The sequence below is a fragment of the Momordica charantia genome (genome assembly GCF_013281855.1).
Source record: "Momordica charantia cultivar OHB3-1 chromosome 9 unlocalized genomic scaffold, Mcharantia_2.0 BLBB01000009.1, whole genome shotgun sequence".
Classification (NCBI taxonomy): domain Eukaryota; kingdom Viridiplantae; phylum Streptophyta; class Magnoliopsida; order Cucurbitales; family Cucurbitaceae; genus Momordica; species Momordica charantia.
This window is the reverse complement of record NW_028275167.1, coordinates 30,990,064-31,013,872: the sequence shown is the minus strand read 5'-3', so window position 1 is coordinate 31,013,872 and position 23,809 is coordinate 30,990,064. Positions and strand designations below refer to the sequence as shown.

At 34.9% G+C, this 23,809-nt stretch overlaps 6 protein-coding genes across 6 annotated transcripts; 1 reads left to right on the top strand and 5 right to left on the bottom strand.

Annotated features, from left to right (window-relative positions):
- Positions 1-1,401: 1,401 nt before the first annotated feature.
- LOC111019796 (uncharacterized) lies at positions 1,402-1,860 on the bottom strand. Its single transcript, XM_022296255.2, has one exon. The coding sequence runs from the start codon at positions 1,858-1,860 to the stop codon at positions 1,402-1,404; it is 459 nt and encodes a 152-aa protein (XP_022151947.1).
- Positions 1,861-3,562: 1,702 nt separating this feature from the next.
- Positions 3,563-4,060, bottom strand: LOC148209331 (uncharacterized). Its single transcript, XM_088117482.1, has one exon. It carries the CDS (start codon positions 4,058-4,060, stop codon positions 3,563-3,565), a length of 498 nt encoding a protein of 165 aa, XP_087973608.1.
- Positions 4,061-5,852: 1,792 nt separating this feature from the next.
- On the bottom strand, positions 5,853-6,329 carry LOC111019778 (uncharacterized). Its single transcript, XM_022296231.2, has one exon. The coding sequence runs from the start codon at positions 6,327-6,329 to the stop codon at positions 5,853-5,855; it is 477 nt and encodes a 158-aa protein (XP_022151923.1).
- A 2,290-nt stretch (positions 6,330-8,619) lies between these two features.
- LOC111019676 (uncharacterized) lies at positions 8,620-9,282 on the bottom strand. Its single transcript, XM_022296080.2, has one exon. The coding sequence runs from the start codon at positions 9,190-9,192 to the stop codon at positions 8,716-8,718; it is 477 nt and encodes a 158-aa protein (XP_022151772.1). The 5' UTR covers positions 9,193-9,282; the 3' UTR covers positions 8,620-8,715.
- A 3,640-nt stretch (positions 9,283-12,922) lies between these two features.
- Positions 12,923-15,849, top strand: NRT2.5 (nitrate transporter2.5). The gene is made up of 2 exons (XM_022296072.2): positions 12,923-14,312; positions 15,201-15,849. Exons 1-2 carry the CDS (start codon positions 13,168-13,170, stop codon positions 15,577-15,579), a joined length of 1,524 nt encoding a protein of 507 aa, XP_022151764.1. The 5' UTR covers positions 12,923-13,167; the 3' UTR covers positions 15,580-15,849.
- Positions 15,850-16,737: 888 nt separating this feature from the next.
- LOC111025714 (polygalacturonase At1g48100) lies at positions 16,738-21,384 on the bottom strand. Its single transcript, XM_088117620.1, has 8 exons — positions 19,655-21,384; positions 19,219-19,347; positions 18,863-19,030; positions 18,703-18,738; positions 18,393-18,600; positions 18,217-18,298; positions 17,952-18,060; positions 16,738-17,313 (listed from the first exon to the last, which is right to left on the bottom strand). Exons 1-8 carry the CDS (start codon positions 19,913-19,915, stop codon positions 16,906-16,908), a joined length of 1,401 nt encoding a protein of 466 aa, XP_087973746.1. The 5' UTR covers positions 19,916-21,384; the 3' UTR covers positions 16,738-16,905.
- Between the last annotated feature and the right edge of the window lie 2,425 nt (positions 21,385-23,809).

Here is a 23,809-nt window from a genome sequence, read left to right as displayed (position 1 = left end):
TTTAAAATAAACATCAAATAAAGAAAATTGATAAAAAAAGGATTATATGAATAAAAATGACAAAGGTTAAAATTGTCGGATGAAAGATGACCTCAACTCAACATGAGAATATAAAAAACTAATGTTGCAAAAGGACATCTTGTCCGTTATTTAAAAATGAATGGAAATTAGAATCAAAATTTTCATCAATGATGTTTGTAGAAATGGAATCTAATTAATGGGAGTCATTCCTCTAAAATGTATAATTGAACGTCTCTCCTATAATTAATCTTATCAATTTTATTCCTATTTTTAATTCTGTGGTCATACACCAACTTTACAATATATATAGTTTACAACTTTGATCTTTTTACTCTAGAGTGAGACTCATAACTTCTTAATTAATTATTTTACATTTTTGTTATTTCTTTTTTATTATACTACTGATAATTTCTCTTACAATAAAAATGTATTACTATGTGAGAAAACTTCACTCCCTATAGTTGGATTTATTAAAGTTCAATACATAACTCATCAATACCTTCTATTTTTTATTCTCCTCTTTTTCTCTCCCTCCTCGTAACGTCTCACCTCTCTCTTTTTTTTTTTCTCCCTCCCCTCTACAGCGTCTCATTTATCCCATTTTTCTATATTCTACGATGCCTCATCTCCATTTTTTCTCTCTTTTTAAAATTTTTTTTTCTTATTTCCATTTCACAAAACTACAAATACCTCTTTTATACCTTTGACTTTGTCATAAATTTAGGTATCTTTTTATCTAAATTTACTGTAATTTTTTATTTAAATTTACTATATATATATTTCCAAATTTGTTGTATCTATTTTTAATCATGACCTATATTGAAATAATTAAAATAATCAATATCTCCCAGTTTAAATTATTTCAATATTCATCTACTGTAAATGACTAATTTAGTTATTTTCAATCTCTCAATTTAGTTAAACTATTTAGAACCAGATGATGATTTAGTTCAAAAGAGAGGAAAAAAGATAAATAAGAAGACAATCTTTTTAAAAAGGAAGGTTCAACTTTCTAGGGTATGTACCTTTGGATTCTGAAAAATATCGAGTTTTGTTTATTTCAAGTAGAATAATATGAAGAAAAAAAAATTGTAACAGAGACAAAATATTCTTCTTGAAACAATATGAATATGTGGTATATTGAAAAGATACACTAAGAATAGATACAATAAATTAGGTAAAATTGAACTAAAAAGACGCACTCTATCGCCAACAAAACCATGGAGTTATTACTCTCGAACTCATAATCTATTGATATTTTTGTCAATTTTTCGATCATCGTCTAATAAGTAATAGTTGTATTTAAATAATTTCATGGACGTGGAGTGGAGTTAGTCTAAGACCACACATTGCTCCGCCCAAAGCTCCCCACGCTTGTTCTTAAGTCAAGTCGGCCAAGTACAAGCAATTGCTAGCCATATGTATTAGCTGGCTATTGATTGACACAATGCCTGCAGCTTGCGTGACGATGCCGCCTTCGCCAATGGCGTCGTCGCACCCGCTGTATAACGACACAACTGCGGAAAGGCTGGACATTAGGGTGCCTTTGTCCCTGCTCTTCAGAGCTTGCAGCCCTTCCTGCAGGTTCAAAATGTTGTCACCAAAGTTCTGCGTGCATGCGCCCATAAACGAGGATTTCCCCAATTGGACGCTCGCTTCTTTGGCGCGTTTGGTCTCGGTGATCAGCTGGTCAATGGATGCCTTTGTGGCGGCTACCGGATCTGTGGCGCCCTTCACCATGGACCGGCACAGGGGCACGTCGTCTGCTTTCCCGCAGATGTTGGAGACGTGGGCGTGACCAGCCATGAAGGCCACCAGAAATACCTGCAAAACAAACATGACTATCAGGTAGGTCGTCTGCTTAGTTTTTCGTGCTTCTTTGTCGCGACGCCTGTCTGCGATAAGGGGCAAAGCGCCAGCGGGACAGCGGGCCGTGGGCAAAGGGATGGTTTTGTGAAGTTAGCGCCGGTTCCGGTTTTTGCAAAGGGACAGCGGGCAGTGCTCTCGGCGTGCTATGTTTATCGCTTGACCGTGTGTAACCGTTTTTCTTTTAACTGCCCATTAACAACGGGCTGTTTTGTGAGGCTCTCCTTGATTCTAGAAATAATGTAGACTTTGTTAGGTTTAACTATCATTTTTAACTTGTTTTATTATTATTTTATTCTTAATAAAGAAAGATAGAATTACCTGGCACCCATATTCATGGATTCAATAATGATAAAATTCTAATCTTATTGATGTGTGATAAAATTATAGTCTTATTGATGTTTTGGAATAAATCGAGAAATATAGAACAATAAACAATAAACTTATTTTTATTGTTTTAAAATTTTTATACAGAATGTTTCTAGAAAATGAGGAATAAGAAATCTGTGTAGTTGTTAAATATTTAGATTTCTTAATAAAATTACAAACGATAAAACAAGAAACGTAAACGTTTTACTAAACTGGCCATTTGCTTCCCTCTTTTTAAATTTTGGTTGTCCATTTTTAAAACATACATTTTATCTTGAGTGTAGCCTCTCAGGCCTCTTGCCACTGCGCTAACACCCGAAGGTGGGGTTAAATAAGTTCCATCCTTAAACTTTTACAATAATCAGCTTCTGAGCTTAAAATTCTTTCTAACAAAATCTTAAATTTTCAATTTTATATTTAAGAGGTCCATAATCTTTTAAAAAATATCTAAAATTAGACAATGATTTTTAAAATGTCTATAACCTCATTAATTAGATAGGGAATCAATGAAATGAAATGAGAGTGAAAATTTTCATTCAATCCCTCATTATTCTCCTACAACCTCATCAATTATGTTCTCATTCCTTAACACGTGTACGCTAGACATTTTTAATAATTACTTTACAACATTTAACTTTCTCTTATCTCATCTATTAGTATTATTAAAACTCATAACTTTTTTATTAATTATTATTTTACAATTTACTAGGAATAATTTTTAATTTTTCGTGTAATACAAAATTATATGGCTAAGTTGATGTGATTGTATTATGAAATATTATAAAATTCTATTTAATTTATCAATTATTTAAATTTACTTTGTCATTAGTAATTAATATCAATAAAATTCATTATTATCAAATATTATAACAATAAAATTTATCAATAATTTAAATTAATCAGGATTGTTTTAATAAAAATATATTTATTTTTTAGTCGATATAATTTTATTTTAATTGTTTGTTAATATTAAATAATTTGTTATAATAAAACATTTGTATTGTAAATAAAATAGTAATAAACTAAATTAAAATATTTATTATTATTCTAATTAAAATAATATTAACACGCTTTTTAATTTAATGTATATATAATTAGTTAGAAATAAATAATAAAAAAAGAGAGAGATAATATATATATAAACCGAACCGGACGCACACGCAGTCACGGTCTCAGACCGTGACGACGTTTTGAAAATAATAACCGAGTGACTTCTCTACTTTGTCGTTTTTTTAATTTTACGAACGACAAGTCGAGACAGTCCAAGACTACACATCGCCCCGCCCAAAGCTCCCCACGTTTGTTCCTAAATCAACTTGGCCAAGTACAAGCAATTGGTAGCCATTTTAATTAGCATGCTATCGGCTTCCACAAGGTCCGCAGCAAACGACACGATGCCGGCTTTGCCGATGGACTCGTCGCACCCCACAAATCTGGGCACAACCGCGGACAGGCGCGTGTTCAGGCTGCGTTTGTCCTTGCTCTTCAGAAACCCCAGGCTTTGCTGCAGCTCCGAAATGACCACACCGTAGTTCTGTTTGCACGTGTCCAGACTCCGGGATTTGCCCAATTTGACTCTCGTTTGTATGGCGCGTTTGGTTTCGAAGATCAGCTTTTCAATGGCTGCCTTTGTGGCCGCTTCCGGGTCGGTGGCGCCCTTCGCCATGTACCGGCAGAAGGCCACGTCTTTTGCTTTCCGGCAGATGTTGAACCCGTGGGTGTGGGCGTTGGCGTAGCCGGCCAAGAGGGCCACGACCGCCGCGAGAAGGACCAGTGACAAGCAAACCAAATTCTTTTCACCCATATGTAATGAATGGGGTTGGTCTGCGATAAAAGGCAGAGGGACAGTGGGCAGTGGGCAGAGGGATGGTTTGTGAAGTTGCCGCCGCTTCTGGTTTTTCATTTTGTACGCTATCGGCCAACTGTATTTATAGCTTCACTGTATCCGTTTTTCTTTAAACTGCCCGTTAACGACCGGCTGTTTTGTGAGGCTCTCCTTGATTCTAGACAATGTACTTTGTTAGGTTAAATTATCATTTCTAACTTTGGACATTTTAATCGTTAAAGTTTTCTTCTTTTTCTTTTTACAATAAAATGGGAAGATAAAGATATAAGAGATTGAATCTCACCCTCTACAAAACCAGCAAAATACATTGAGTGCGGTCCACATGCATTGTTAAACTTCTAAGAGGAAAGAAAAAGATCAACTACATAACTCTAATTCTTGTGCTTCAATATCATATTCTTCTGTATGAAGGCAAGTCTCGAGATCATCTCTTTATATAGAAGAAGATAAGGTTTACTCGAAATCTCATTTATCGAATTTCATCACGGTATACACAATTATTTTTTGAAGAATTAGTTAATTTTAGTTCATAAATGTTTAAAAATGTCAAAGTTTAATCTCATAACTTTTAAAACAATAATGATTTTGGTCATAACATATAGTGGCTGTCAATTCAATTTCTCCCACACTCGTTATTCAAAAGAAAATCCAACATATGTCTGAAGCTCAAGTTGAGGTCGAAAGGGAGATGAACATAGGGAAAAAGGTCATTCCATATTTGCTTGGTGCGTTTGCAGAAAAATATATGGAGTACGTGGTAGGTTTTTCAACGGTGGTAAGTAATAGGATGTGTATCTACTTAATTGCGGGCCTATGGGTAAAAAAAAAATATATAATTATCTTTATATATATACACACACTATAAAATACAACAATTTTTCACCAACAAGATTTTAACTTAGGACTATGGTATACTATCGCTTTACCTCTAAGCTATTAAATACACATTTGTGAGATAATAAATCACAGCTAGATTTACCTCAAGATCACAATGTTCCGAAAATAATAACAACGTACTTCTTTAATATTATAGAAAATAACTAATTATCTATATATAATTATTTGTAAGCTATTTTTTTAAATATTAAATTATTAATTATCCCGGCACGAAATCATCCACACATAACTACCTATGGAGTTTTTTTTTTTTTATACCTACCTATGGAGATCAATTTCGTTAGGTGGAGAGTTTTTTTTATATATAAAATATGAATAAAATGTAATTATTTAAAACAAAAATTATCTAACTAAATCTAATTTAAAAAAATTTAAGAATATTTATTTTAAAATTATCTAAATATAATATTAATAAATTTAATTATTAAAATAGAAAATCATCTAAACCAAACCAAGTTTCTAAAATTTGGGAAAATTTATTCCTAAAATTATCTAAGAAATTGTTTGAGTGGAAATGGGAGGGTAAAAAGGAAAAGAAAAAAACGATGGAATCTACCTAAAATTTCCGATTGCTCTTCTCGGTCTTAATATTATCTAATTACTATAATCTTAGTAAAGTATGATCACCAATTGAATTTTAGGTTGATTCATTTTTTTTCCCTTTTCTAATTCAAAGGATAATTTCTTAGATAATTTCGTCATAAATTTTCTAAACTAGATAATTAAAAGCAATTAAAAATACTCAAAAGCGCAAGATTAAAAAATAATTAGTTATATTATTTGATGACCGGCAAGCCAATCAGGAGTACACATCGCTCCACCCAGAGCCCATAGGTGATCCCCACGTTTGTTACTAAGTCAAAGTGGCCAAGTACAAGCAAGTGCTAGCCATTCTAAGCAGCATTCTATCGTTTTTCAAAACGCCCACAGCTTTTCCCACGACGCCGCTTTCGGCAATGGCATCGTCGCACGTGGTGTAGTCGGTCATCGCCCCGGAGAGTTCGATGTTGAGGCTGTCTTTGTCCTTCTTCTGCAGATAATCCAGCCCCGTCTTCAGTTCGCTAATCGCGTTGGCGTACGTCTCTTTGCACACCCCCAGAGCCCCCGACCTCCCCGATTTTATGCTCGCTTCCCTCGCCAGTTTCGTCGCCGTTATCAGCTTCTCGATGCCTGCCCTTGTGGCCGCCACCGGATTGTTGCCGACGCCCTTCGCCATGGACCGGCACAGCGCCACGTGGTCTGCTTTCGCGCAGATGTCCGCCGCGTGGGTCTGGGCCATGGCCGCCGCCAGAAAGACCAGTGACAAACAGACCAAATTCTTTGCACCCATATCTAATAATCTCTTAAATATGGCTTCCTTTTTCCACTGGGCCTGTGTGGATCAAGAGCAACGGGCAGAGGAATAATGGTTTTCTGAACTTGACGCCGGTCTGGTTTTTCTACGCTCTCCCCGAATTGTTTTTATAGCCTTCTTTGTAACCGTTTTCTTTAACTGCGCCCTTTAACTACGGGCTGTTTTGCCAGGCTCTCCTTCATTCTAGATGGAATATGTAACTAATGTGTGATCAGTTTTAACTGTCGTTAGGGATTTGTTAGATAAAAAATTTGGAGGACTACTAAAATTAGTTAAAAAATAATAATAATAAAAGTTTATATTGATTTTGAAAAATGGTATTAACATACATGCTGCAGGTTTTTCTTTTATTAAGAATAATCAATATTCATATCTTTTAACTCTCTTTGCATTGGTAACACTAACTTAGGGTGGTGGATTTAGAATTTCTATTAAGGGAACCTAATACATATTAAGTTACGTTTGGTGGCCCGCAACCCGACTAGTTAAGAGCCACTCCAAATTTAAGGAAGAATACAATATCACTAAAATAAGCTTTGAAATGAAAGCAAGGTTTGTTGAAAGGTAGAATGCTACTTAAAAATAAATAAATAAATAATTGAAGATGGTTGTTGGTAAACAAGCTTCAATCATGTTTGACACCATTCTACACTTGCAATTTCTATTTTGCACCATGTTCGAGGGATTCTTTAATTATGGTCGAAAAAACCAATATCACTTGGATCATTATCAAATCGATTGGCTAGTGGTATCAATGATGCAAGGGGATCTTTTTCAAAATTCTTTATGTGCTTATTCAGTAATCATTGATAACACAAAACGTTATGTCCAATAGCTATTGCAATAAGTAAAATTAATAACATCTATATCATACCTATCAAAATTAGTATTTTTCTTTTTTAGACGAGGACTCGTTTATTGTTTTTTTTATAATATTTCTCCATGATTTCAAATTAAATCTATACAAAAATATTAATAGAAAAATATTCAATAATTAAAATATAAAATATAAGTTTGACGAAATTAAAAGTCTAAAAAGAATTAGAAATTTGCTTGTAAATGGTATATTTTGACTTAAAACTCGGCCCTAGCTGTAAAATTGATCAAATAAAAAATGTGTATAAATAATTAATTTTATTTATTCATAATATTTATGTAAATAAAAAATAAATTTATGCTTTCGAGAACATTAGAGATTCGATAACTCAGAATTTTTAAAACAATAATGATTTTTGTCCACCTATAATGCTATTAATTCAATTCTTTCACACTGATATTATTGTTAAAAATGAATAAATTACCAATCAACATAACAAATTTAATCCTCGTGCATAATCTTCCATATTAGAAGAGTTTCATTCTAGATAAAATTATTTTCATAACTTTTGTCAATGCTACATTCTTATTTTTGAATGGTGGTAAGTAGGATATATCTACTGACCTAAATATATATTATTATTATCACTTTATATGTATATATGCATATAATTTTTTTTTCTAAAATGCTACAATTTTTCACAAACAAAATTCAAACTCGGGGCTTACTCTAAGCCCATTAAATAGTTTTGTGAGACAAATCACAGCTAGATCTGCCCACTGGTTGAGGTATCGAACCCCCAAGTTATGGGACCTTTTCTTTAATATTATAAACAGTAACTAATTATTTAGATATAATTATGTGTAAACTATTTTTTCAAATATTAAATTATTAATTATCCCGACACGAAATCATCCAAAATAACTACCTATGGAGATCATATTCGTTACGTTGAGAGTTTTTTTATATACAATATCCATAAAATCTAATTATTAAAAAGAAAAATTATCTAACTAAATCTAATTTTAAAAAATTAAGAATATTTATTTTTTAAATTATCTAAATATTAATATATTTTAATTACCAAAATAGAAAATTGTCTAAACTAAACCGAGTTTCGAAAATTTAGGAAAATGTATTCCTAAAATTATCTAAGAAATTGTTAGAATGAAAATGAAAGGGCAACAAAAAATCCGATATAATCTACCTAAAATTTCCAATTTGCTTTCTATATCTTGATCTTAATATGATCTAAATTTTTTAAAATCTATATCTAATTACTGTCGTCTTAGTTATTAAAGTACGACCAACTCATGAATTGAATTTTAGTAGATTACATATTTTTCATTTGTATTTAAACGATTTCGTAGATAATTTTAAAAACAAGCCGTCTTAAATTTTCGAAGCTGGATAATTAAAAGCAATTAAAAATAATTAAAAAGCGCAACATAAAAAATAATTGGTTATATTTATTTTTACGACCGGCAAGCCAAATCAGTACACATCGGTCCGCCCAAAACCCATAGCTGATCCCCACGTTTGTTCCTAAGTCAAAGTGGACAAGTACAAGCAATTGCTAGCCATATTAAGCAGCGTTCTATCGATTTTCACAATGCCCACAGCTTTCCCCACGACGCCGCTTTCGGCAATGGCGTCGTCGCACGTGGTGTAGTCGGTCATCGCTCCGGAGAGTTCGATGTTGAGGCTGTCTTTGTCCTTCTTCTGCAGATAATCCAGCCCCATCTTCAGTTCGCTAATCGCGTTAGCGAACGTCTCTTTGCACACCCCCAGAGCCCCCGATTTTGCCGATTTTAGCCTCGCTTCCCTCGCGATTTTCGTTGCCAATATCAGCTTCTCAATGCCTGCCCTTGTGGCCGCTACCGGATTGTTGCCGGCGCCCTTCACCATGGACCGGCACAGCGCCGCGTAGTCTGCTTTCGCGCAGATGTCCGCCGCGTGGGCCTGGGCCACGGCCACTGCCACCAAGACCAGTGACAAACAGACCAAATTCTTTGCACCCATATCTAATAATCTCTTAAATATGGTTTCCTTTTCTCCACTGGCCTGTGTGGATCAAGGGCAACGGGCAGAGGGATGGTCTTCTGAAGTTGCCGCCGGTCTGGTTTTTCTGCGCTCTCGCCAATTATATTTATAGCCTTGTCCGTAACTAACTGCCAGTTAACAACCGGCTGTTTTGCCGGGCTCTCCTTGATTCTAGGGAGAATTTGTCCGGTGCGCAGTCAAAGTCCAACTAAATGAAAGTGGGCTCTGGATATGGACCTTACTGAAGCCCATTATCCATGCTGCTGAGATCCGTCTTGCAACTTCGAATCAGGGTGTTCTTCATCAACTACGTAACAAGAATAGTCTAAAATAAAAATGAGAAAAACTTGTGGTACGAATATTATTTTTATTCATTTAAGCATTAATAATTAAATTGTAGACGATATTTTTTTTGAAACGAGTGTTTTTACTCCCGTTATTTCATTCCCCAGAGTAATAATGTGAAAGGAGAAAAAAAATTAAATAAATGAAATATATAAAAAGAGGCAATTATTCAAGCAAAAAGTTATATAAGTGCAAAAGGAGTGGTGGAATTTCCAACTTTATAAGGTGTTTTGACTTTGTAACTGACCAAAGTTTTAAATTAAATCTCAATGTCTGAGGGATTTATGGGTGAAAAGATGGATATTTATGAACAAATTATAAAATAAAACATTTATAGAAAATATATTTAAATTAATAAATAATCACTTCACCTTTTTAAATAAGTTGAAAATTGTCTTGGTCTGTGTCTACCTTATAAATATTTTATTGATGAATTTTTGTAAAATTATGAAAAATTAAGATCCATCACTTATGTCAAATTTAAATCAATGATATATCAACACAAATTTAATACCTTTGAACTTTAACTGATAAATTTAATATTAAATAATTTATCATGACAACCAAGTGAAAACTATCAAATAATTCCTTGTACATTCTATTGGAAATATACATTACGGTTCTCGAAATATTTATTTTGTGAGCGTTAGGTTTAGAAGGGTAAAATATGGGAAAATTTCTAGTCCTCCTAGTAGGGAACTTCAACTTAAATTATGTCATGTGTAAAGGAGTACTATTATTATTTAAATAAAAATATTTTTAGTTTTTATATGGGACTCACGGGCAAAATTGATCCATCAGTATCTCACTTTCTCTCTCTTAAATTAATCCTACATTCTCTCTTATTATATAATTATATATTTTAGATGTGATTATTTATTTTCACTTTTCTAATTTCTTCATCCCTTTATTGTTATTTACCTCTTCACTTACTTCTCTCATCTTCTATTTCTATTTTTTGGATATTTCTCCATTAAAACTAAATTTATTGTTTTTTTTCTTAACGATTTCGACTTCACTATTTAAATTATGTATGACTTTTCTATTCATTTATTTATTTTTCTTGTTCTTTATTATTATTTTTCTATTACATTCTAATCATTTTTATATATTTTTTTCATTTTTTATTGAATCCATAAAAATATTTGGTTGCATATGTTATGTTTAATTCTTTACATTTTTTTAATTCACAATTTTTAAATAAATAATAATAATAATAATAAACAAGAAAAATAAAAATTAAATAGAAAAGTAATACATAATTTAAATGGTGAAGTAGAAATCATTAAGAAAAAGAAACAAGAAATTTAGTTTGAATGGGGAAAATTTTAAAAAATAAAAATAGAAGAGAAAGAAGTAAGTGAATTCAACATCTAAAATATTTAATAAGAGAAAGAATGTAGGATTAATTTAAGAGAGAGAATGTGAGATCCTGGATCAATTTTGTCGGCGGATCTCACATAAAAACTAAAAATATTTTTATTTAAATAATAACAAAACTCTTTTACACATGACACAATTTGAGTTAAGTAGTATGGAAGTTCTCCCGGTACTAGAAATTTTTATTTCCAGTTTCCACCCACCAACCCAATTTCAATGGCTGATTTTCTTTCTTTCTTTTTCCAAAAAAATAATAAATAAATATGAATGCCAGGGCAACTAGTTTCATAACAACCCAACGTGGTCATTCCTGATTGGGTAGAATCTAAAAACAGTCCCGAAAGTAATTTAATAAGAAGAGGGGAGCATTGACTTGGGGCCTTGGGGCTGACAACAGGGCCCGCTATGGCTCCATAAAGTTGAAAATGAATATAAGCCAGCCATATTGATTATTTAGTTTTCTCCAGTAATTAATAAATAAATAAATAATATTAAAAAGTGGTGCAGAATATTCTTGGATACTCGGAAGTGGTCCCACCTTCGTGGTTGAATATTCTTCGGCCGGACTCTATGACTACAAATAAAATATCTATCATTATTGCTTTTATCGAATCTATTATAAAATAAAATAAAACAAAATATAAGTTATTGGTTTTCTTCTCTCTCACTCCTCAATAAAATAAACACACAAGTATTAAGTTGTAAATTTATAATGCAACACAATTTTGAGACGGGGAGATTTAAACACCAAATCTCAATAAAATGACTTATCGTTGACTATTTTAAAACTTGAAAATTCGAAGAAAAAACATATCTTTGCTAAATAATAAATAATAATTTTTAAATTTTAACTCTTTGAACAATTACTTCCCTATAAAAGTGAGTAGGTATCAATAGAGAGAGTTTGAGCATTTATACCAATGATCCATAGGTGTAAGAGAATATATACATAAAAGTCGGTATCCACAACCTATAATTTAATTATAGATAAATTTATATGAGATATGAGAAATTAGAGTCATTATTATAAACAGGCCTGTAATGATAAAATTCGTAAATTAATATTCTCCTCAAACAAAATGCTTTTATTATCTACATGTCTCAAAGTCGGATTATGTATGTAGACATATTTTCTTGGGTTGGAGTCTGTCAATATATTTTACTATTTTGTACTCACAGCACATCAAATAAATAATAATAACAAAACAAGACATTTTCTTTCTCAGAATCTGAGAGTATATCCCCGTATTGCCATATATGCCCATGACCATTAACATACATGGCAGGACTTACTTGTCTTTTCACATTGAAAAAGTCAGAATCTGTGCGGGTAGATCCCCGTCTTGTCTTTTGTGTCCATTACCATCTGATCTGTCACATACCAAAAGGACATAGTAGTCCTTTCACCGCCAAAAAGGTAGAATCTTAATGGTGAAATCAACCGACTCAGTTGAATACCCTCCTCTCTCCGTGGGCAAGTTTGGTCGACTGGTCCAGGTTTTTCCTACTTTCTCCTACTAATTTATTTACGGCAAGTAAATAGATTTTTTTAATAATTTAAAATTAAAGTATGAAAACAAAATGACATTAATGTACAATTACAGAAGAAAACAAATAAAACACTTTTGTATAGGGAAGAAAAAAAATGATTTTTTTCAATACCTTTTTATGCGAGTTAGTACAATGGACCATGTTAATATATATATATGGCTAAATTACAGAGATTATTGAAAATATTTGTATACTTTTAAAAATGTTATTATTAACTCCATACTAATTGGCACATATTTATGATCCTTTTAAAAATATATTTGGAACAAACTTCGATTAATATTTTGTAAAATATTAAAGGATAGTATTGAAAGAGTATTTTTCAAACAACGTCCATCGTGCCACATTCAGGTAATGATTTTTGTAATTTAGCCTATAAAAAACTCGTCTTACAACTGACAAGTATTTTGTATTCATCCTTTTTATACGCTATCATCTTCTCCATGTCTCTAAGCCTTTGTTTTTGTTTGAGAAAGAAACCAAATTGAGTCTAAAAAATTGTCAGTAAACGACTGCCGACTTAGCGGATGCGTGCATTGTTTCCAACCCCAAAATTTCCCTTTCAATCTCACAAAAGCCAACCCTCAAGTTTCCTTTTAAACAGTTTCCGAATTCCAAATTACATTGATTAAAAATTCAAAAGTCCACCTCCATTTTCGCTGCAGAAAATCTTTGAACATGGAGGTCGACGGCGGCGCAGTGGAGTCTCAGCCGAGAAAATTCTCTCTTCCGGTGGACTCTGAAAATAAATCCACTAAGTTCAATATCTTTTCCGTCGCCGCGCCCCACATGCGAGCATTCCATCTCTCGTGGATTTCTTTCTGCGCGTGCTTCATCTCCAGTTTCGCGGCGGCGCCACTCCTCCCGGTGATCCGCGACAACCTTAACCTCACCGACACGGACATTGGCAACGCCGGAATCGCCTCCGTCTCCGGCGCCGTATTCGCCCGAATCATGATGGGCTCCGCCTGCGATTTGGTCGGACCGCGGCTTGCCTCCGCCACCCTCATCCTCGTCACTTCCCCGGCGGTTTATTTAACCTCAATAGCCTCATCCCCTGCTTCGTTCTTCCTCGCCCGGTTCTTCACCGGCTTCTCCCTCGCCACATTCGTCTCCACCCAATTCTGGATGAGCTCCATGTTCTCCGCCACCGTCGTCGGCACCGCCAACGGCGTCGCCGGCGGCTGGGGGAACATGGGCGGCGGCGCGACGCAGCTAATCATGCCGTACGTCTTCGCAATCATCGAGCACATGGGTGCCACCAAATTCACCGCGTGGAGAATCGCGTTCTTCATCCCGGCTCTGTTCCAGACCCTCTCGGCCTTCGCGGTGCTAATACTCGGCGAGGACACCCCCAACGGCAACTTCCGGCGCTTGCAGAAATCCGGCGACAAGGCGAAAGACAAATTCTCGAAGGTGATTTACCACGGAGCGACGAATTACAGAGGGTGGATTTTGGCTTTAACTTACGGGTACTGCTTCGGGGTGGAGTTGACGATTGATAACATAATCGCGAACTATTTCTATGATCGGTTCCATCTGAACCTGCACACGGCGGGGATTGTGGCGGCGAGTTTTGGGCTGGCGAATTTGTTTTCTCGGCCGTATGGTGGGATTTTGTCGGACGTGATGGCGAGGAGGTACGGGATGAGGGGGCGGCTGTGGGCGCTGTGGGTGGTGCAGACTTTGGGGGGCGTTTTGTGCGTGATTCTTGGGTTGGTTGGTTCTTTGGGCGTCTCGATTGCGGTTATGATGGTCTTCTCTGTGTTTGTTCAAGCTGCCTGTGGCCTTACTTTTGGCGTCGTTCCTTTCGTCTCTCGCAGGTACACACTCCCTGCCTTTTTTTTTTTTATAGGTGTGATTCTGATTTTTTACTAAACCGATTAAATTGTTCCTTAACCAATTAAATTATACCGATTCTTTAGGAAGTAATTAAGTTAAATAAAAGAATTAAAAGGTGACATTTATAAAAAAAAAAATCTAATCACAATAAAATTTTACCCCTCAGGATGTAATATATATTTATCAGTAATCAATCTTAATATTGATTAACGGGTTAGAATTAAAGTTATTATTGAACATGGGCCAAGTGGTCAAGATACTTTTTTTTATTAAAAAATTGGGAATCTTCATTCTTACCTAGGGCAGTAAAAAACAATCCGAATTAATGTCAATCCTGAATAAGTTTTATCATGGACTCTAACATGTATTTACCATACAAGTGGAGGAATAAACTTTTAACTTTTTATTTCGTTTTTGCAATTTTATATTCAAACATTAAAAATTGTCTATTGAGTCTAACTTTCAACTTTATTTTATTTTAATTTCAAATTTTTTTAAAAACAGCTATTTTAATATTTATCACGAATGATAATTTAATGAATAAATATCATGACTTAGTAGGTAAGCATCAATTTTTTTCCATTGACATGTAGGAATTAAATAAAATAAACATCAAGTGAGTGTTTATTCAACGATGATCAAAATAATTATTTTAAAAAAGTTTATAAATTAAAATAGCCACAATCAAAATAAGATTTAAACTAGATATGAACTCGTCTTCAAAAACAACGGAGAAATTTAATAAAAAAAAAAAACACCTCATACTATGTTAATAATAATAAATCACCATTCAATCAAAAAATTTAAGTTTATGAGTTGAGTAAATTTAACTCATTTATGAATATCTCAATAATACGTGTTTGATTCAGGTCATTGGGGGTGATATCTGGGATGACGGGAGGGGGAGGAAACGTGGGGTCTGTGTTGACTCAGCTGATATTCTTCAGAGGGTCTCGCTACACAAAAGAGAGAGGCATCAGTCTGATGGGAGTGATGATCATCGCCTGCACAATCCCTCTTCTGTTCATCTATTTCCCTCAGTGGGGCGGCATGGTGTGCGGCCCCTCCTCCTCCAAGATTGCTTCCGAGGAGGATTACTATTTGTCCGAGTGGAGCCCTGAGGAGAAGGCCAAAGGCCACCATTTGCTCAGCCTTAAGTTCGCTCACAACAGTCGCACTGAGAGAGGCAAAACCCATAACTCCACTGCTGCTGCTGATCATGCAATTGCAGATCCTCCCCATGTCTAAATTGCTTCTTTTTCTTTTTGGGCTTAAGGCCCACTATCCTACCTCTGCCATATGGCCCATTTCTTTGTTTCCTCCAGGGCCACCCCACCCTGCATCGTCTCACAATATTTATATCATTAGAAGGAAAAAAAAAAAAAAAACTATTTCGGATGGTAATCTGTACTTTATCCGAAAATATGTTATCACTTATTAGAAGAATGGGGAGCCTTCTCCCCTGGTTAGAAGGGAAACGGAGCACTGAAATGTGTTCGAATTGACTATTTCCTAATATCACGTGTGCTACAATTGCTAGAAGTAAGGAAGTTCTAGGATGGGTTCGGAATGAGTTTGATAAAAATAACATTAATTAAGTGCTTCTCCTTAGTTCTGAGAACTTTCAAAAATCTTGTATTAAAAAAAAATGAAAATCACTTGCTATCTAATATCTATCCAAAAATCATTCTGAATTTACTCTTAATTTACAAACAAAAACAACTCTATTAGTACAACACTACGAGACATGATTCGTGAAACTCATAGAACCAAGAGTAAAGTAATGTGAGCCTAAGTCTTTAAGTCAACAATATTGTACTATTTTGCAAGCTATTTTCAAATTCTAATCGACTCGACGGTAATTCTTATAGAACTAAATAGATTCTAAATGGAAAAGAGAGAAGAAATAAGAAATTTAGTATAAAGGAAAAGAGAGTAAATTTATTCTGCATTATTTTTGTTGTTCCCCAAGGAGAAGGTACTAGAATGAAGAATCAGTTAGAAACGGGAGAGCAGAGCACTAGCATATTGCGTGTAAAGGAAAGGGCAGTGTTAGTGGAGGCCAACGTTTATGAGCAAAAACATAAGCCGCTGAAGAACAGTCGTCATAAAGCCTGTATTATCTTTACATTAATTACTAAGGTAAAATTAAAAGCCATGCCGCGCCTGAAAAGCTTTCCCCCACTGTCACCGCCATGAATCTCTCTCTCTCTCTGCCCTTTCTTTTCCACCAACCAATTTTCCAGAGGCAAAGAGAATAGAACAGAGTAGGGCCCAAATTCAACTTATTACAACTTCGCAAACTTTTCTGGGAAAGCAAAAAAGGAACATTTTTGGCTGATGGGTAGAAAATTTCGGGTCACTTTTAGTTTTATAGCCTCCTCAGTTTCACTTTGCTTGGATCAATTGGGAAATGAGATGCTGATGGATTCACAATATAATTTCTGATTACAATATGTCAACGCCAAACCCAACAAAACAGCGACAATGCTTTTCAAATCATCACCTTCCTACATTTTCCAAAAATTTCTGCAGAAGGGAAGCTAGACAGAGAAAACAGAAACAGAGAGGGTTTCAGTAACAGGCATGATCATGGGACTTTGCAATCCTGCGAACAGCGCCACCACCGCCCCTTCTCAAGCAGTAATCCATACTTGAAGGAACCAGGGGGGCCTGAGATTTGCCATAAGAATTCCAGCACATGGAGCTTTGAAATCCTCTGGATTCTGAAGATGGGCTCAGCTGGATATTAATGAGATCAACGTCTATGCATGGGATTTGGTTGCTGCAGGCCAAGTGAATGGGCTGAACCGTGTAACTCCCTATGATTTGATCGTATGTTACACCTGAAATTGCAACTGCTCCTGTTTGGTTCTTGCATTTGTACTTGTCGCAGTAGTATTGGTCTATCATGATGGGAACCTTCACATCAGAAACTTGGATATTGGAAAATGATACATTCTTCACTGATCCGGCTCCTCCCTGTTCATATTTGACAAGTGTTTATTTGTTTGAAAACAAACAGCCATTCTTCTCTATCCCATTTGTAAAAAAATTAGTGGTGGGCAAGAAACAGTCAACAAAGAAGTATTGGTTTTTCTTTTCTTGGCTAGATGGGAATTAGATTGCTTGTTTTTTAAGGTTAAATTGTTAAATTTTTCGACCTTTGATCTTAAATTTTGGGTTGTGTTTATTAAGTTCCATTAACATTTCTAAATTGTGAATAATAACTTTAGCTAGTTTAACATTGTTAACTAAATGATGAAATGACATGATTACCATTAATTGATTTGGCATGACGTGACAAATAAATGACAGAAAGAAGTAGACCATTTGACAAAATAAAGAGATATGTGCACTATAATATATACCCTCCTTTTGAACCAACCTATCAAATCTCTTTTATAGACTATGTTACACCATTTTTACCAATTATTTAATTATTTACTTTCTTCTGCTATGTGCCTATCACGTCTTGTTTCAAATGAGTCAACATTTATTCAATAGAGGCATGCTTCATCATTAAAATTACATTGAATAGCGATGTAGAGTCTAAGAATTAAATAAACATGACCATCCAAATTTAGAGTAAATCTGTAGTTTTAACTTCTTCTTTTTACCTGCCAGGTTTTGATCCTCACTCCTGAAAGAGCGTTTTGAATTGAGATGTTTTGGACAACAATATTGGAGACACATGCAACACTTTTATCTTTTCCAAGTCCACCCAAGCTGTAATTATAGGCAAGAAAATCATCTCTAGTGGTGAATATAATCATGTTCAAGAAAAGTTGAACAAAATGGTTAGTCCTTAATCACTGCAATAAATGAATGTTCTCTACAGGAATTGCCTTTACTAAAAAGTAACATTGATGAGGATTTATTTACCTAATGCCATGTCCAGGGCCACAGTTGATATGATGAACGTGAATGTTGGAGCAACCAGTCTGAATGGAAACACAGTCATCTCCTGTCAAAATAAAAAATATATAAAAAAGAAAAAACAGTAAAAAGAAAAAAAAAACTAGTAAAATAGTTCATATTTGAAAAGAATAAAATATTACCACAGCCAATGTTGGAGTGTTGAATTTCGACATCTTGTGTGTTCTGCAGGTGAATGCCGTCGGTGTTGGGGCTGTTCTCCGGCGAAGAAATGGTGATATTGTCAATTTTAACCCCGCCGGAGTTGTCAAATTTCAGATGACACTGTGGACTGTTTAGAATGCTGATGTCACGAACTGTCACATTATAGCTGGAATAAAATCTCAAAGCCTGTCATTTATAAAATAAATCTCAATTAATTGTTTTTTAAATTGTAATTATAAGCCAGAAACAATGAGAGAGAGAAGAAGAAGAAGAGTGAGAAAATTTTACAGTGGGCTTCATATCTGGAATGTGTTTCACTTTCTTCTGCAGAAAAACAAAAATAACAAGAAATGGTTAAGCTAAAACCCCACTCACTTCAATGTCATTAGCACAATTTAATGAGGATTACAAGTTTGTAAATTAAAAAAAAAAAAAAAAAAAAACTAACTTTGTTATTATAGAATCCGGAGAGTGTCCACCAATTAAAGCCCTGGCCATCCACAGTACCAGAGCCTTGAATGGTGAAGTTATGTAGCCATTTGAAATTCAGCCATTGAAACAAGCTGGATTTTGGCCACGAACTTACTTTTGGAGGCGCCAACACAGCTCCATCAATCTGTTTCGGAGTTGCACTTCCCCCATTAATTATCTTATCTTTTGAAGTCTAAAGCAGCACTAACTTATTAAAAGGAGAAAAAGAAAAACAATATGTTACATGACATGTCAAAGAACATACTTTTTGTCCTTTTCATTACATCCTCAAATAAATCAAATTCTTTAAGGAGAGAAGATATGAAGGCAAACCTGAAGAACTAGCTGAGGCATACAAGGGCCATTTAGAGTTATGGGTTTGATTAGAAACCTGTATTCTGATGGGATCTGCAACGTAGCTCCAGGAATCTGGCATGCAGCTTTCCATGCTGATATAAGTGCCTGCAAATAGGATGGTTTTTGCAAGTTCAAAACAATGCATCAGTCACTTACTCTCCCTCCCTCTGTTTTCTGAGGTTGTTTTAGACAATTTTCCTTTTAATGTTTGCGAGTGTCCATGCCAACTTATGCTACTCGACGAATTTTAGAGGATGGCTGCTTGATTCTACTATATTAATTTGGTTGCTAAAGAAAGGTTTAAGATATTAAATTTTAAGTAGGTGAACTCTTAACTCGTTTTTTTTTTCTTTAGCCTCGATGACAACTAAGCCAATTCAGGATGGTCAGAATTTGTTTTTCACAATTTTACCTTGGAATCATCAGAAACTCCATTTCCCTTTGCTCCAAACGACAAGATGTTGAAAATGGTGGACTGAGTTTGATTGTAATCAGGAAATGGAGCTGGTGCTGAAGCACTGCCATTTCCAGCACCCTTTTGCTTCTGATGCTTCCCCTTCTTGCTGTGATATTGCTTCCTTGCCTCCACTGTAACTACAGAAGAACACACAAGCAAAGAGACCAGAAAGAACAGAAACAATGAAAAAGTTAAATTCTGGCTTCTTTTGTTCATCTCCACAAGCACTCTTATTTCTCACTTCCCAACACTAGAGATTTTAAGCCAAGTTCAACTGAAAACAAGATAGTGAAGTCTTCAGAATATATAGAGAATTCAAGGCCTGTCATATTCAGAAAAAAGGTCCACTTTTCCAAGGTAATTACCTAATGGCATCTAATGGCAGTGACCCAACAGCCAGCTCAAAGAGAATAAACATAAAGTAAACTCCATCTCAAGCAAATGAATCGTATTATAATTAGTGAAAGTTGTCATTATTTAGAGCACCTTTGTTTGTTTGTATGTTGTTGTGTATAAAATTATGAATTAGCAAAATTATGAAAGCTATCTACGGCACATCGAATGGATAATGCATTCAAGAGCACGTCTTCCAAAATATATATAAATTAATCTTTCAAAAAGAAAATAAATAACGGCATTGTTGGCTCTAAAGAAAATTTCTCCCTTTGAGTTAGGAAAAGATTCTTAAAATTGCAAAAGATGCTGTTTTGTTGACATGGACTGTTAATCTTTTGAATTAGAATTTTGGACACGCATATGACTTTAGGTGCTTTAAAATTTTCAATTTTTTAAAAAAAGTGCTCACAGCCAATAAAAAGTTTAGTAAAAGAAACCAATTGGTTGATAAAATTCTAATAGAGAGTTTGGTATTACTTCTTGAAGGCGCCAGAGCGTCTTAATGAGTTAAAACATCGTCCAAATTTTTCATAGGTTAATGAATACCTTTAATAATTCTAAGGATACTTGAAAATCTGTTAAAGTATGATCAGAGAACTTAATAATGCCTTTCCAAATCTTTTTTATAGAAAATGTGTTACATGGTACTACTTCCGATATTAAATTGGCCACCATGATTTGAACTCATTCCCTCTGAATTCTTTATAATTTAGATTGATCTTTATTGACCACGATGGTTAACTGCTCCCCAACTAATTCTAATTGAAAAATGTAAAATCTTTATTAGTACAAACATTTTTTTCAGCTAAAAGCCACATTTCCCATTACTTGGGAGTAAATACCAATGTTGGTCTATATCATAATCAATCATAAAAAAGATACAAACATCCCATTTGATAATCATTTTTTTCCAGCTAAAAGCCACATTTGCACATACATTTCTTTCTATTCAAGGAGAAAAGGCAAGCATAATTTTTTAAAGTATAAAATAAAAAACGAAAGGATTATCAAATTCGTTAACTTCCTGATTCAGAAGAACCAAAATGCAGATTCATCAAAATGATACAATTAAACAAGGGTAACAAAAGGACACCCCAAAATCACAGGTCAACCTAATAAAAACAACCAGAGCAGAAGGGGTTACTCTTACTGGATTAGTGATCTATCAGAAACCCACATACAGAAAAGACACAAAAAAGGACAAAAGTGTAGAGTAGATAGAGCTAAACGGAAAAAAATAAAATAAAGTGCCACTTGGTAGGTTGAGGAGATCATGGGGGCAGTTTTTATAGTTGAATACCTGGAAAGTTGTATAAAGAGGGTTTTGAAGAGGTAGCTTTTTGGCGAAGTGGGTCGCACGTTGATCAAACTGGGAATACAATACAGCCTACAGAGGGCGGCTCAGGCTCGGCATTATAGTATGGTAGTGACTTCCATTTGGCTCCATTTTACTTTCTTTTCTATCCACACCCACATCTTCTATTAGCACACCACGGTTTTCTTTTATCTCTCTCTCTTTCGTCGCACGCTGTGGGCCACTCGATGGGCCGGTCGGTGCCCACTACGGCGATTGCGATGTTCTTCTCTGTTGTGTGTTCTGTCGGGGTGGGATTAGGAATTAGGAGCCTACTTTTTGTAATGGTGGCGCTCCTTTTTGATAGTCGCAAAAGTTTAAAAGGTTGCAGTTGCAGAGTAGCCATAGCCGGCTGAGCACTGAGGAGACAGGGAAGGTGGGAGATATTGGGTTTGGGCCTTGTGATCGGCCTATCCCCCAGTTTGGTCCTTGGGCCTCTCGTGGTTTCTATTTTTCGGCCCAAAAGGCTGTTTCTTAAGTATCTGGTTTTGAGCCTTGTGATTTGATCGTTGGGCCTGTTGTGGTCTCTGAGAGGTTTTGGGTTTTGGGCCTATCGCGATTTCTGGATATTAGGGCCCAAAATGTTTTAACTAAGAGATATTGGGTCTGGACCTTGCGATTGGCCCAGTGATAGATGGCTGGGCCTCGTTATTTCTGGATAATAGAACCCGAAAGAAAGCCCATAGTATCTGAGAGAGAGAGATTAGGTCTGGGCCTTGTGATTCACTTGTCCCCAATTCGATAAAATCTCGTCATTTCTGGGTATTAGGGCCTAAAAGGCTGTTTTACCTATCTGGGGATATTGGGTTTGGGCTTGTTATTAAGCCCAATTCTGTAGTTGGGCCTCTCATGATTTCTAGATATTAGGGCTGAAAAGGCCGTTTTAACCATCTGAGAGGTATTGGGTATGGGCCTTGATATTAACTTATAGGCCAATTTGATTGTTGGGCCTCTTTTAACTTCTGAATATGGCCCAAACGCCGTTTTAGCTGTCTGAAGGATTGGGTTTGGGCCTTGTAAGTGGCCAATAACCTAGTTCGATGGTTGGGCTTCTCATGATTTCTGGGTATTGAGGCCCAAAAGGCCATCCTAACCATCTGACCAAGCCTCCATGCCATATCTTCCTGCATTATGGAAGAAGAAAGGAAAGATGGTAAATAATAATTTAGTACACGAGATATTAAATATAATATACACTAATATGTTCAAAGGTCCAAGTTCGTTTATATTAGGTGAGAAGTATTTGACAAGTTAACCATTCTGAGAGTTTAAAATTGTACATTTTTAATTTGAATAATGAATTTTAATAAAATGCATGTCCAGTCGGTGGGTCTTAAATTTACAAAACGTTAGTCACTGGTAATTTTCAAAAGACAAGACAATATAGCAATGAATTAATAAGTCAATAACATAAAAGTCGTCCCCAGTTGGGAATTAGGTAGAAATCACACAGATTGTGAGAAATTATATTATAAAAAGGGTGGGAATTAAGAGATTTTTATTCAAAACTCTTCAATAATTAATACCTTTGTCGGAAGAAGAAAATGGAAAATCGTTCTTTTCGATTCAACTTTAAAGTGACCTCATTTGAAAACTTGAAAAGAACGAAAATACGTGTAGAATTTAATATTTATATTTATATATAAAAAAATTCAACATCACAGAGGCTAAATAAGGAATGAAATGACAGAGAATTCAGGAATTGGCCCCACATGAGACATAGGCGCCGCCGTGCCCCCACCGCGCATTTCCCGTCGTCGCGCCCACTCACTCTGCCGAGTCTTCCATTACATATATGTTTTTACGGAAGAGTCTTCTTTTTCAGTTTTATTTATTTTTAAGATTTTGACTTGTATGATTTTAAAAGTTACGATGGAATTACCAAAAGTCGGTTAATTTATGATACATTATTTCCCCTTTTGAGTTTTCGTGCTAATCTGTTCAAGTTTGGAGGTAAATTAACGTAGGTTTTTTTTCCCTCCGCAGGGTAAAATGGCACGGTAAAGTTTCAAAAAAGAAAAGGAAAAAAAAACGGCTCTCCCTGCTGGAACAGAAAGGCCACAAAATTACAAAACAAAAATTAATCAATTCAAACTCCCAAATCCACTCATTCCAGGGGGTCCTGAATAAGACGGTTGATTTATAAGTCAAAAAGCATATCTTTATGGACATGAAATATTTCTACCGTCCAAAAACAAATCCGATCGTCTATTTAAAAATCTAAAAGAATAAAATTTACACTTTTATCCTGAACTAATTATAATTAGATTAATATATTTTTAAGGATCCATCTCAATATTAAAATTTAAAATTGGTAAATTAGGAGATCAATGTTAATGACACCTTCCAAAATAAAAAAA

What these genes read in the sequence shown, in the direction of transcription:
- LOC148209331 (XM_088117482.1), bottom strand. Translation starts at nt 4,060, where the DNA reads ATGGGTGAAAAGAATTTGGTTTGCTTGTCACTGGTCCTTCTCGCGGCG.
- LOC111025714 (XM_088117620.1), bottom strand. Translation starts at nt 19,915, where the DNA reads ATGAACAAAAGAAGCCAGAATTTAACTTTTTCATTGTTTCTGTTCTTT. An exon ending in TGCCTCAGCTAGTTCTTCAG is followed by an intron (nt 19,031 to 19,218) that starts GTTTGCCTTCAT and finishes ACTCCGAAACAG; the next exon opens with ATTGATGGAGCTGTGTTGGC. An exon ending in GGCCCTGGACATGGCATTAG is followed by an intron (nt 18,061 to 18,216) that starts GTAAATAAATCC and finishes CTATAATTACAG; the next exon opens with CTTGGGTGGACTTGGAAAAG.
- NRT2.5 (XM_022296072.2), top strand. Translation starts at nt 13,168, where the DNA reads ATGGAGGTCGACGGCGGCGCAGTGGAGTCTCAGCCGAGAAAATTCTCT. An exon ending in GTTCCTTTCGTCTCTCGCAG is followed by an intron (nt 14,313 to 15,200) that starts GTACACACTCCC and finishes TGTTTGATTCAG; the next exon opens with GTCATTGGGGGTGATATCTG.
- LOC111019778 (XM_022296231.2), bottom strand. Translation starts at nt 6,329, where the DNA reads ATGGGTGCAAAGAATTTGGTCTGTTTGTCACTGGTCTTTCTGGCGGCG.
- LOC111019676 (XM_022296080.2), bottom strand. Translation starts at nt 9,192, where the DNA reads ATGGGTGCAAAGAATTTGGTCTGTTTGTCACTGGTCTTGGTGGCAGTG.
- LOC111019796 (XM_022296255.2), bottom strand. Translation starts at nt 1,860, where the DNA reads ATGTTTGTTTTGCAGGTATTTCTGGTGGCCTTCATGGCTGGTCACGCC.